Source organism: Orycteropus afer, unplaced genomic scaffold (assembly GCF_000298275.1).
Source record: "Orycteropus afer afer isolate SDZICR_OR568_19922 unplaced genomic scaffold, OryAfe1.0 scaffold00402, whole genome shotgun sequence".
In the NCBI taxonomy this organism is placed as follows: Eukaryota; Metazoa; Chordata; class Mammalia; order Tubulidentata; family Orycteropodidae; genus Orycteropus; species Orycteropus afer.
In genome coordinates, this window is record NW_006921989.1 from 828,467 (window position 1) to 841,369 (window position 12,903).

A 12,903-nucleotide genomic window follows, 5' to 3' on the forward strand; every position below is an offset into this window, starting at 1 on the left:
TTTTTGGTTTGTAGTTGTCCTCACTTACCAATTGATATCACTGATTCCCTGTTTACAGTCTTGTAAGCTTATTTTACTTTGGATACCTTCCATAACAAGATTGGTTTCTGGTTATGTCATCGTGTACGCTAATGGTTAGCTGTTTGCTGTTGTTGGTTCTCTGTTCAAAGGACTCCCTTTAGGATCTCTTGTAAAGTTGGCCTAGTTTTAACAAATTCCCTTAATTGCTGCTTATCTGGAAATGTCCTAATTTCACTACCATATTTGAGGGGCAGTTTTGCTGGGTATATAATTCTTAGTTGGACTTTTTCTTTCAGGGTTATATCTATCTATCTATCTTTCCCACTGCCTTCTCACTTGCATGGCTTCTGCTGAGAAATCAGAACTTTGTTTTATTCAGTGCCCTTTGTAGGTACCTTTTTGTTTTTCCCATGTTGCTTTCAGGATTCTTTCTTTCTCTTTGGTTTTAGTGAGTTTGATTATAATGTCTTTGTGACTTTCTTTTGGGGTCTATCCTGTTTGGGGTTTGTTGAACTCCTTGAATAGATATATTCTCGTCTTTCATCATATCAGGGAAAGTCTTCCAACAAAATTTTGACAATTTTCTCTGGGGTTTTATTTGTCTCCTCCTATTCTAGAATTCTGATTATATGTAGGTTATTCCCCTTGGTGGTATCCCACAAGAATCTTAGGCTTTCTTCATTTTGTTTTGATCTTTTTTCTGAGTGATCCCTTACCAAAAGAGTATTGAGGTATTTGTCCTCTATCTCACTAATTCTGTCTCTGTTGGCTCGATTCCACTCGTTTGCCCATTTAATGTGTTATCTATTTCTGAAATTTTAGTATTAACCTTCTGTATCTCTATCTGTACATTTTGTATCACTTCTCATTTTTCACTTATTTTGTCATTTTGTTCATATATTGTCTTTCAAAATTGTTCTAGACTTTTGTCTTTGTTTTCCTTAATTTTGTCAGTGTTTTCCTTGATCTGTCTCTTACTCCATTGAAGGTACCTAAATATAATTCTTTTGAATTCTTTATCAGGGAGTTCCAATGCTGCTTCGTCCTCAGGGATGTTTTCTGGGTCAATATCCTGGCCATTTGTTTCTACTACTTTATCTTGCTTCTTTGTGTGGATTATGATGGTCTATTGTCTCCCAAGACGCTGTGATGTCATTATATTTATATTTAATTGGTGAGTATGCTGGTGTGATTCACCCCGGATATTTTTTTTCTTTGTTTTGTTTTCATATATCTGAGTAAGCAGGGTACTGCGCTCTGCTATTCACTAATTGGCAGCACTTATGCACTCACCACCTGTCTCCTGGTATGTGTGATAGAGAACGAGAGTGGGTGCTAGATCTCTGTTAGCTGTTTATGGAGAGTAGTTAAGGGTGAGTCAAGCTCATATTGGCTGTTTTGTATCATTGGCCAGTTGGTACAGAAGCAAGTGGTGGCCCTCACTCAGTAGGTGGGGCTGCAGGAGGTGCGGGTAAGGTTGGGTCATATGGGCACAGTTTGTCTCCCACTCAGACAAAAACAACAATCAAAAAAAAAAAAGTAAAAACAAGAGGACAAAAAACACATACTGCATAAACACACAGGAACAATCACCAAAAAAAAAAAGGAAAGGCAGTAAATGAGAAGAAATATTCAAAGAAATACTTTAAAAAGTCAAAAGAAATATAAATAGAAAGAGAAAAAAATCACCTACAATATCTGGGGAGGAGAGACTAAGTGAAAAGAGCTAAAGTAAAAGAATAAGAAAAAAAAACCTAGAACCTGAGAAGGGAAAAAGAAAGAATAAAAATAAAATAGAAGGAAGCAAGAGTAATTTAAAAACAAACAAAAAGGGGGAGGATGGACTCCAGGATCCATTAGAGTACACACACTGGGATGGAATTCCGGCCAGTCCAGAAGGTAGGTGGAGGTGGGGGATGGCTGCACCTCCATTCACTAAGACGGTGTGGGATATAAGAGTAACAATGGGAATATCAGATGGCCACACCTCCATTCACCAAGGTGTGGGATTATAAGAGTAACAAAGGGAATATCACACCTTTCCAGTCATCAGCCTCCAGTATGGTTGCCTGTGTTGTCCTCTGCAAGTGGAGCATACCCTTAAGTCACCAAGATTGTAACACTGCCACCTTAAATATCCAAAATAGCCACACTGTTTATAAACATTCAAAGTGGCTCCAGACAGCTGAAAGTCCACGGTTATTTGCCACTTTTCTTTGCTGTTTCCATTTTTAGTCCTCAGCCACTAGTGCAGTTGTCCTTGCAGCCCTTGGTGAGTGGGGCCAATTTTTAGGTTACCGCCCAGGTTCTAACACCACTTGCAATATTCAAACTGGCCGAGCAGTCAGGATAGCTGACAGTCCACGGCTCCATTTGTCTCCTTATTCATTGTTTTCACTCAGATTCTTCTACTAGTTGGTATTTAATCCATTTCTGTATTCATCCTTTCAAAGCTCAGGACTCGGATTATCTTTTGTACCTGTGTCAATTGGTTTCTCTTCTCTTTGTTGAAGAGGGTGTGTGTAGCTTAACTATTTTGCCATCTTACCAGAAGTCCAAGAATTAATATGTCTTACAATCGGATGTCAAATATATCAGAGTGATATTGAGACAGTCCCCTTAGCCCAGTACTCCCCACCCAGGTCAATTCTACCCCCAAGGGACATCTGGCAATGAATGTCTGAAGATGGTTTGTCATAACGGGGGTGGGGGTGAGGGGGTGATACTGGCATCTAGGAGTTAAAGGCCAAAGATGCTGCAAACACCCTACAATGCACAGAACATTCTCCCACAACGGAAAATTATGTCAAAAGTGTCCATGGCCCCAAATGTTAGTGCCGAGGTTGAAGTCTGCCTTAGAGCAAACCATGAATACCCATCTTTACCAGGTAGTGGTAAGGCATTCACTAAACACACATAAACCTCTAGGATTTCCCCATAATTTACATAGCTAACTCTGCAGCAAAACAAAAATGGTAAGCGATAGCATGTGACCATCTGGTCCTATGTAGGTTTGACCTTCCTTATGTCACACAGGACAGTACCTTAAGGGATTAACGTTTTCTATATTGGAGGCCTTCAGCAAGCCATCAGCTTTTTAGCCTACAGGGCCTAAGCAGCATTATTACACTGCAAATAGCAACTGTCCAATTCTCTCCTCTTACAAAAAAATTGGATGTGGTAAAGAAGTTTATCTGACATCAGAAGCAAAGACTTTAAACACATCACATCTGCTAGCTGGACTGGCATAAATCTTGTCAGAGCAATAGGAAGGCAGACAGAGGACAGACTCTGAAGCTACAGGGCTGCCCTCTGAGGCATAGAGAACTGCTGAGTCCTTGGGTCTAACTGTAACAGACCTGGTATTGCCCTGGGTCCAAGGATGTATACTAATGCCCTCTTGCTGAGTCAAGTCCATTTTGACAGATTGGGTACAAGGGCACAATCACCAGCAAACATATCAAAAATATCAATAAAATCACCAAAAATAAGAAACTTGAAAATAGCAGTCCTACCTGGTCTTTTTCTTCTTCATCAACAGAATCTTCTGGTTTTGCTTTTTCAGGCTCTTCCTCAGGTTTCCGTTTGGCAGGGCTGTCACAGTGAGGGCGATTGTTAGCGCACCAGGACCCTAGACCTTCAGTGGGCTCGAAATGACCTAAACTCTTCCCTACTGAGAGCTCTCTCTTTAGGACCCACTGAGAGCATGGGTGCTTTATTCCCTCCCAGGAGAAGTCCCCATTGCCAAAAAGGTAAAAGAAGCTTCCAGTATAATGCTTGTTTGAATGACAAGTTTAGAACCATTCCGCAGCCCTAAGAAATCAGGGGTCTAGACTATCATCACAAAGAGAAGACATCATACACTTCTCATGGAGGAATACACCATCATCCAAGAAGAAGTCAGCCTCCAAAAACAAACAGCTGAAAGCTGATCAAGCTATAGACCTAACTCCCTGTTTACAGAACAGATGAGACATGGAAAACACATCAACCACCACAAGGATGCAAACAGTCAAAGCCAAAAACTTACTTGGACAAATAATCTAGTTTCTTTAATAAATGGTAAGAAAATAAGAGGGAAGCAATCCATAACATGAAAGGCTTAAGAAACAAATCAACACAACTCAACATTGTGTAGGCCCAGAACATCTGCCATTAATAGGGAAATGTGAACATTGACTATATATGTCATAAAAAGAAAATGTTATATTTTGTTAGGCATGAAAATAGTACTATAGAATGTTTTACTAAAAAAAAAAGAGAGAGATCTTGTCTTCTAGAAATACACTGAAATATTCACAGATGATGACAAGCCTGTGATTTGTTTCGAAGTAATCCAATTGGAGGATGGCACATATGGTGGTAGAGATGAAATGATGGCCACAAGTTGATAACTGGTTGACAATGGGTGATGGGTAAACATGGAGGCTCATTATACCATCCATCCTCATTAACCTTGTATATATTTAAGACTTCTTGTAAGAATAAAAATAGATGAGGTCTTCAAAAATGCTTCTCATGAATATCTAATGAACAAAACTGCAAGATAAAAAACCTCTGAGATACAGAAGTCAGAATTGCTAAAGTACTCCCTACAGATTCCATTAATGTTACCAAAACAGTAGACCTTTAGAAAAGGCAGTTGTCAATTCATTATATACTGACCCCCTTGCAAAATGAGATGTGATGGTGGTCTGCCTGGTTGTTTTCCTTGTGATCCTGGGGCTAGGTGAAACTTCAGCTATTTAAAGAAATAAGAAAAAAGCCACCATGAATAGAAATGTCCACAACAATAGTGTAGCTCTTCAACACTGCCAGGCTACTGCAGGGAACCGCTTGAGGCTTGAGCATCCCTTGTTTTTTATTCTAATCCATACCCACAAACAAATGTCAGCAATTAGCACCTGCTAGTATTCTGAGCTACTTTACATTGCACGTGCTCTTGTCTGAGGGGACCAAACCCTGAAGTGACAGAGAAAAGGAACCTTCTCTTAGACTGTCAAGATAAAGTAGCTGCGAACCAGACTCAAGCCCTGTGCTCTTTGTTTCTTAAAGTGCAATAGAGTTACTTTGCCTAGAAACTGGGAAGAAGTCTAAGAACAAATATTTAGCTGAATAGACAGATACCGTATTTTTCAGGCACATCATACCCCCTGGCATAATGTACATACACATATAGCACACAGCACACATAGGAAAGTGATGTGGGTTGTGCAGTTTGCAACAACCATAAATGTGTGTTATTTGCATAAAAATTTGGTAACTTCTTAGAACAGTAGTAGCGCCTGTCACCTAATTAATTGCCTCTCCTGAATTTTAGCCATGTTTGGGATCTATTGCTCTATACCTGGTCAAAGACAAAATGCAAAGAAGCACACCTCTGAGCTAGTTAGGAAATAAGTAGTACTACGGACATCTCCATCAAGGTTGAAAACGAGTCAAGTGTTCTTACGCTTAGTCTCTCCATCTGACTTGCTTCTTCGGGACAGGCGAGGTTTTGAAACCGGTTTGGAGGATTTGTTTGCCTCTGCCATTCCCACTCTGCGATCCTTGCCACTCGTATGGCTCCCGTTTTCTAGACATCCATTCACTTCCCGAGCATGAGCTCCATTCTCCAAGGACAAATCTTTATTTAAAAGGGATTTGACTTTAGCCAGGTAGCCCTCCTACAGCAGGAAAGGATAATTTAAGTAGCAGTGAATGTAAACAAGTGGCAATAAGAGAACAAGGAAACACATGCGTTTCCTTCATCATCATCAGGCAACAAGGAGAGCTGGAGATTATTCTGTCTCCCTGGCCAAAGATAAGTTACACGGAAGGAGACTTTTCTAGAAGCCGGGATGCTGAGAAGTGACTTACCTCTGATAATTCTTCTTTATGTAGTTTAGTTTCCAAGTCACATAACTGAGTCTTTATGTCTGTTTGCAGAAATTCATGCAAGAGATTCAATTTCTCCTTCACACATTCCTAAGGGAAGGAGAGAGGTTTAGAAGTCCCCAAACTCCTAAGCCATTAACTGAGACTAAAACACAAATAATTAAGTTGCCTGATCAAGTATTAATGACTAAATGGCAAGTGATGCTGTCTCAGCCAAAAAAAAAAAAAACTAAGTATTCACAAAATATATTCATGATGAAGATCATATCACACCCACCTTTAAAGTAGTGAAAATGGGAAGATCAGAGGTGGGAGGGAAATATGAAACGGTGTGTTAGAACAAAACTGTGCTTCTGGAAAGTGTTACCAGGACAAGTCATAGTACAGAGATAACGGCTTAGAATCTAGACTAGTAAACTCTGCAATGAGTTACCAAAACCCTACTAATATTACTACAGAGTATCTAAGTTATCCTTGAAACTTCGGGAAAAGAAGCATATTTACTTAAAAGCAGGAACCTGAAATCTTTTAATCAGCCACAAAGTATCTATCAAACAGTCACAGTGGGTAGTTTAAAAAAAAAAAAAAAAAACACTTAAAGTAGAGATTACCTTTTCCGTTAAACTATCTCTTTCCAAATCTTTAAGCCTGGGAGAAGAAAGAAAGAAATGCTTATTAAGCAACTTTTTCTTTTTTTAACCTGTAAGAAATAATCAGGGGAAAAGGAAGATTTGGCTTAGGGGGCAGTGAGTTTCTATCAATGGTGGTAGAATAAATTAGAAAAGGATAATGAAATGGTCATACAGTTTGCAGAATATAATCAATGTCACTGAGTTACACATAGAGAAACTGTTAAACTGGTGTATGTTTGCTGTGTATATTTTTGCCACGATAAAATAAATAAGAATTAATACAATAGGCATTATCTCTGGAGCTAGATTAACACACGTTTTTGCTGTTGTTAGTTGCCATCAAGTCGCTCTGACTCGTGTGTTAACAGGACCGCTCCCCAGGGTTTTCTTGGCTGTAATCTTCATGGAAGCAAATCTCCAGCCTTTCTTCCATGGAGTTGCTAAGTGAGTTTGAACTGCCAACCTTTAAGTTAGTAGCCGACTACAAAATGCTTATGCTACCCAGGCAGGCTCCTTTTAATACATGAATGTTAGGAAGAAAAAAAAAAGTGACTTTTTCCTCCCTCCACTATCTAGAACTCCTACAGTAATGCCTACACACCAAGAAGTCATTGTGATCTGAATGAGGCCCTCCAGTTTGGGAGCAGCTTTTCATTATGAGAGATGACACAGATATTTTTACAAGTACCAGAAAAGGGGAGTAGCTCAAGCATTTGGAATCCTGCCGGTTAAACGACACGCAGCTGGTCTCCTCCTATGTGGGTCTAATAAGAGCCACAGCATGGCTGGTGTTAGAATAAGTGACCCAGGGCCACAGGATAAGGATACTGTGAGGAACAGCCAATATTCTAAAGGCCAAGCTGGGGAACAACAGCATTCTAATAAGGAAAGCATGAAATGGGGGAGATCAGGCATCCAAGGATGCAGGGGTACCTGTGCGTAGGAGAGAGAGAATGGAAGTTAGGAGGAAGGTTGGCCTCTGACCAAAGAGAGCTCACCCTTGGGAATATTTTTATCTAATTGTTCACAAGTGCAGAACTATCATGAGTTCAGCCGGAAAATCATTTGATTAATTGAAGATTGTTGTTGTTGTTGTTAAGTGCCATTCAGTCGGCCCGACTCATACCGACCGACACCTCCTTGGGTTTCCAAGGCAGTATCATTACAGAAGTAGATTGCCCAACCTTCCTTCCGAGGAGTGGAGGAACCACCAGCCTTCTGGTGAGCACTCAAGTGCCTGGGCTACCAGAGCTCCCTTATTGAAGATTAGTGTCTTGCCATTTTTAGGAGGGAGAGGGAAAACAAACAAAAGAAGAGAAGACGCCAAGTAGAAGGAGCTGAGCTGAGAGGCTGTTGCTCCTAGTCTGACTGTGAGCAACGGGGTGAGAACAGGTTTAACCAGCTGGCTGAGCATCTGTCAGTGGAGGGGGGGCACCGTGGGCAGGGTAGGCCTCCTCCATCTTTGTGCCCTTCCATCCAGCACTGACAGACTAGCTAGGTGCTATTTGAGCCTGCAGGGCAGAAACAGCTCTTCCAGGCTGGGCTTTCCAGAAGGCAAGTGTAAGCAGCAAAATCAGGAGTGATGATGGACTTTGCTGGATGGCTGTCCTATAGTGGCTGCTCGGAATGCATGTCTCCTGCATGCCAGGCCCTGTTTCAGGCAGTGACCCAGATGTCAGTGACACCAGACAGGGACCTCCTAACTTGCTGGGTGGGCAGGAAAGGCCTTCCAACAGAAAAGACACTCAGCACCCTGCTGATATAGTGTAACACTGTGGAATTTGGACTGAAGGACACTCAGAACTAAGATTTGCAGGAGCACGTGGGGCCCCTTCCAGGCACATTCATTCTACCCTGGCAGGAACTCAGGTGCTAGAAGAACCCTACATGAGGACAGCCCTAGAACTCGGCACTCAAAGCCAGAAGCACACGTGCTACTGAACAGGCCCTGTATCTGACTTCAGTCATTCAGCTTATAAACCTGAGGTAGGACACAGCTCCTACCTCGACCAGCCAGTCCCTTGATCCTGAATATGTCTCAGGGTTTAACTGACCACGAAGTCCAGCAAGGGGCCCTTTCCAAAATGCAGATCACTCTGACATGTGGGCACGAGACAGAGCTGCAACTCTGAATTCTCCCAACCCTTCCTATGAACTGGGAGATTTAGCCTGACAAAAAGAGAAACAAAGAAATCTTCAGAACTCCGAGGATGCCTTGCTCAGTGAAAACTGGTTTCTCCTGCCTGGCCTCATAGTGGAGTGGAGTTCGGCTCAAGCACAGAAGAGCAAGACGCGCTGACAGGAAGAAGGCTGCTCGGCAGTGAGCATCTCCTCCCCAGCGCCCGCCGGGGCCTTAACTTGCAGTTCTATCCTTTCTCCAGCAAAGCTGTGATGACACCAGCTCACATCTGCTTCATCTTCATGACCAAGAGGACTAGAAAGATATAAAGGACCTAGCAGAGTACTCAAGAACAGCTGCACGGTAAGACCTAAAACAATCTTAGATTCCTTCCAGCCTAGCAGCCCATGATTCACTTCTAGTTCCTTCACTCCGAGACTTAGTCTTACAAGGGAGATAAGATAAACATATATAATGGTCATGAAGAAGACAAATACTGAGGGCTTGGGAGGAGAAAGAACATCAGGAAGGGGAGCTCTAGACAGCTGAGAGAACTGTGTGACTGGCGGGAGGAAGATGCCCCCACAGTGCACCACACTAGGGACCACCCAGGAAACAAACGGAATCTGCTGACACACAGGGTAGGAAAGGCAAGTCCAGAGAGAGAAGGCTGCAGGGTTAATCTAAGGAAGGTTAAAAGAATTTTCAGGCTAAAAATCATCAATTTTGTTCCACAATTAACAAGCTATCCAAGGAGGCACAGAGGAAGTAGAAGCCACAATATCAGAGCCAAACTTTAGGAAAATTATCTGGCAGAAACGTACACTATAGACGGGATAATCACCCATTCACTGCTGTCCAGCAGTTCCGATTCACAGCGACACTGTAGCAGACAGCAGACTTACCCACAGGGTTTCCAAGGCTATAAATCTTTATGGAAGCAGACTGCCCCATCTTTCTCCCGTGGAGCAGCTGCTCGATGCAAACTGCCGACCTTTTAGTCAGCACCCAAATGCTTTAACCACTGTACCACCAGGGCTCCTCATAGATTGGACAGGAAGAGGTTTAAAAATGTTAAATTACGCTAACTTTTCTAAATCAGAACTCCTGGTTATAGCAGGAAGAGTGAAGACCACACAAGAGAAGTTCCAAATTCTGTCGCCCTGTTTCCTGAGACCGGCTGAATGGTGGGTAAGGTAGGTAGATACTAAGGTACTATCTGTGGTCTCCAGAATGGCCCCCCAAAGGTGTTCATGGTCCAATCACAGAAACTTGTGAATATGTCACCTCTCTTGGCAAAAGACTTCGCAGATGTAACTGTAGACTGTAAGATGGGGAGATTATCCCAGATTATCCAGTTGGCCCCATCTACTCACGTAAGTCCTTAAAAACAGACTCTCCCCAGCTGCAGTTAGAGAGATGTGATATGAGGACCTGAGTCGCCACTATCAGCTTTAAAGATGGAGGAAAGAGGCCACAAGCCAAGGAATTTGGTGGCCTCTAGGAACTGAGAATGGTCCTCAGTTTATAGTCAGTAAGAAAATGGACTGATTAGCATCACAAGGAACTGAATCTGCCAACGACCCAAATAAGCAGGAAACAGATTCTCACCTAGAGCCTCCAGAAAGGCATGCAGCCTGCCAACACCTTGATTTTAATCCAGTGAGATCAGCACTGGACCTTCTGACCTGCAGAACTGTAAGATAATGAATTCGTGTTGTTTTGTTTAAGCCACCAAGTTTGTGGTCATTTGTTACTAATACAGGAATCTATGAAACTCAGAACTTTTTGGAGGGGAGGAAGGAGACAAGGCAGGACAAGAGTTTCAGGAGGGCTGTGTTCTGGTTTACAGTAGCAATCTAGACGGCCATTCAGCAGCAAGAGATCAGGACTGGCTCTCAGGAAAGGCATCTCCAGCTAGCAGCCCAATCGCTGAAACTAGAAGTCCTGGGACTGGAAGAGATGAGCATCCAGGAACAAAAGAGTTTGAAAAAATTCAGGAAAGAAAGAGCCTTCCCGGTAGTAAACAGCATCACAAAAGCCAGGGATACAAAGATTTAAGAATCAAGACACTAAGAAAGACGACAAAAAACTACCTCTATCGTTAAAAGAAAAATTTCTAATCAGTAGAAACAAAAGTAAAGGCAGCAGCAGACACAGTTGTAGGATCTGCTACAAGGTCAAGTAGAAAGGAAGGCTGAGCTAAAAAGCAGAAATGTATTTATTTCATTCCTACACGGCACGTATCACCACATTGATATCTGCCTCAGCGTCAGATATGCCCATCTGTACTTTAAATTATGCTCCCCTGATAGACATGAAAGACTCAGCCAAATGTGCGGTAACCAGTGACATAGGCTTCTGCAAGAGTGTTGGCCTAATACCTTTACACCTACCAGTTCAGTAACTCTTCATAATAGCTCTGTAACAGGCTCCAATCCCATTTTACAGATGGAGGCACCAAGGTACCCACAGATTAGATCACTTGGTCACACAGCTGGTAAGTGGTAGGTGGGACTGAACCCAAGTAGTCTGCCTTTAAATCCCACTGCAGAGGAGCAGTTCTAGAAAAGGGAAATCCATTTTGCCTCTTTCAATACCTACTCAGTAAGGCGCTCTGGTAGCATAGTGCCTAAGGCACTTGACTGCTAACCAGAAGGCTGGCAGTTCAAACCCACCAGCCACTCAGAAGGAAGGTTGGGCAATCTACTTCTGTAGTGATACTGCCTCAGAAACCCAACAAGGGGTCGCTAGGAGTCGGATCCAACTCAAGGCCAGTGCATTTGGTTGTTGTTTTTTTCCCCCTACTCAGTAAGGAGCACAGAACTGATAAAATCACAGAATAAACAGCAGATAATAAAGTTGTGGTAACTGTAAAGGCAAATCAGAGTTGTGTAAGGAGGTTGCTAGCATCTTTATGGAAATTGAGGCTTTATTAGAAGAGAAAACTCTGGTATGGAAATAGAGGCTACCATGCCCAGGCTGCAGATGAAATGAAAAAGGCAAACAGTCTTGACGACAATCCCTCAAATGCTCAACAGCTCCAGGGTTACAAAAGCAGTGCTGGGTGTGTTGACAGAATCCAATACCCTTCTTACTCCTCAGAAGGAAGATTGGGCAATCTACTTCCATAGTGATACTGCCTCAGAAACCCAAGGAGGGGTCACTATGCGCCGGATCTGACTTGACGGCAGTCGAGTTTGGCTTGGTCTTACTCCGGAAGACGGAAAGAGTCTTTCTAAGCTGTGGTCTTAAGGATGAATGGGCAGTAGCCAGCTTGGGAGGGGAAGGTGGGGCCCAGCTTCACACTGCCCCCTCTGCACAGGCTGAAAGGAAGAGGCCCGTGTGGCTTATGAGAAAAGCACACAAGGAGGCAGGCAAGTGGACGAAAGTGGACAGGGAGTCTGGGCTTTGTGCCAAGTGCGCCAGGCAGTGTGTGGGGCAGGAAATCACTGGATCCAAAGTGTGTTTTAAGAGGATCATGGTTTCCACACGCAAGAAAACAGATCTGACTCAGGTTAAGAGTGGCACCACAAAGACAAATAGGAGATGGTCGCCATTTCTGTACAAGATGACAGCTTGGACACAGCAAGGAAAACCAAGCAGAAAAATGTGGCTCACCCTGAAAGATAAGGGGTATTATACTTCAAAAAGACGTTAAAGACTCAGAAATCAAAACATTAAAATTTCTAGTATCATTATGCATCTAATGGAGCTGTATCTGTATTTAAAGAGGAAGCTGAGATAGAAACACAAGTTAACAGAGTGACAGAAACTTCAAGAGCTGCCTAATGTAGATGATATTTCTAAATATATATTTGTATGTCCATATATATATAATAGTACTAACAAGGGGCAAAGTTATGATAACTTCTTAGCCACAGCCAACCACCCTGAGGGAGCAATGAGTTGTATCTGTGGGCTCGGGGCTATCGTCACAGGGGACATCAAGTTCAATTGGCATAACATACTACACAGAAACATTATTCTACATCTTTCTTTAGTGAGTTGCGACTGGGTCTTAAAAGCTTGCAAGCAAGCAGCCATCTAGATGCAACAATGGGTCTCCCATCATCCAGAGCAAAGAAGAATGAAGAAAACCAAACATTCATGAAACAACTAGTCCTAGTGACTGGTACACCATGCGATCCACAGCCAATACAACTCTAAGACCAGAAGAGCTAGATGGTGCCTGGCTACCACTGTCAACCACTCAGAGGGGGATCTATGTAGGAGATCCTGGATAGAGAGGGA

General features: G+C 42.6%; 1 protein-coding gene across 1 annotated transcript in view; it reads right to left on the reverse strand.

The window, feature by feature from the left end:
* DNMT1 (DNA methyltransferase 1) overlaps positions 1-12,903 on the reverse strand; it is a 55,589-nt gene that overhangs the window by 38,581 nt on the left and 4,105 nt on the right. Inside the window, exons 2-6 of the mRNA XM_007953565.1 lie at positions 6,510-6,546; positions 5,881-5,988; positions 5,474-5,687; positions 4,687-4,762; positions 3,537-3,615 (exon numbers count right to left, since the gene is read on the reverse strand). Coding sequence (XP_007951756.1) covers positions 3,537-3,615; positions 4,687-4,762; positions 5,474-5,687; positions 5,881-5,988; positions 6,510-6,546 — 514 coding nt within the window. The remainder of the gene's footprint in view (positions 1-3,536; positions 3,616-4,686; positions 4,763-5,473; positions 5,688-5,880; positions 5,989-6,509; positions 6,547-12,903) is intronic.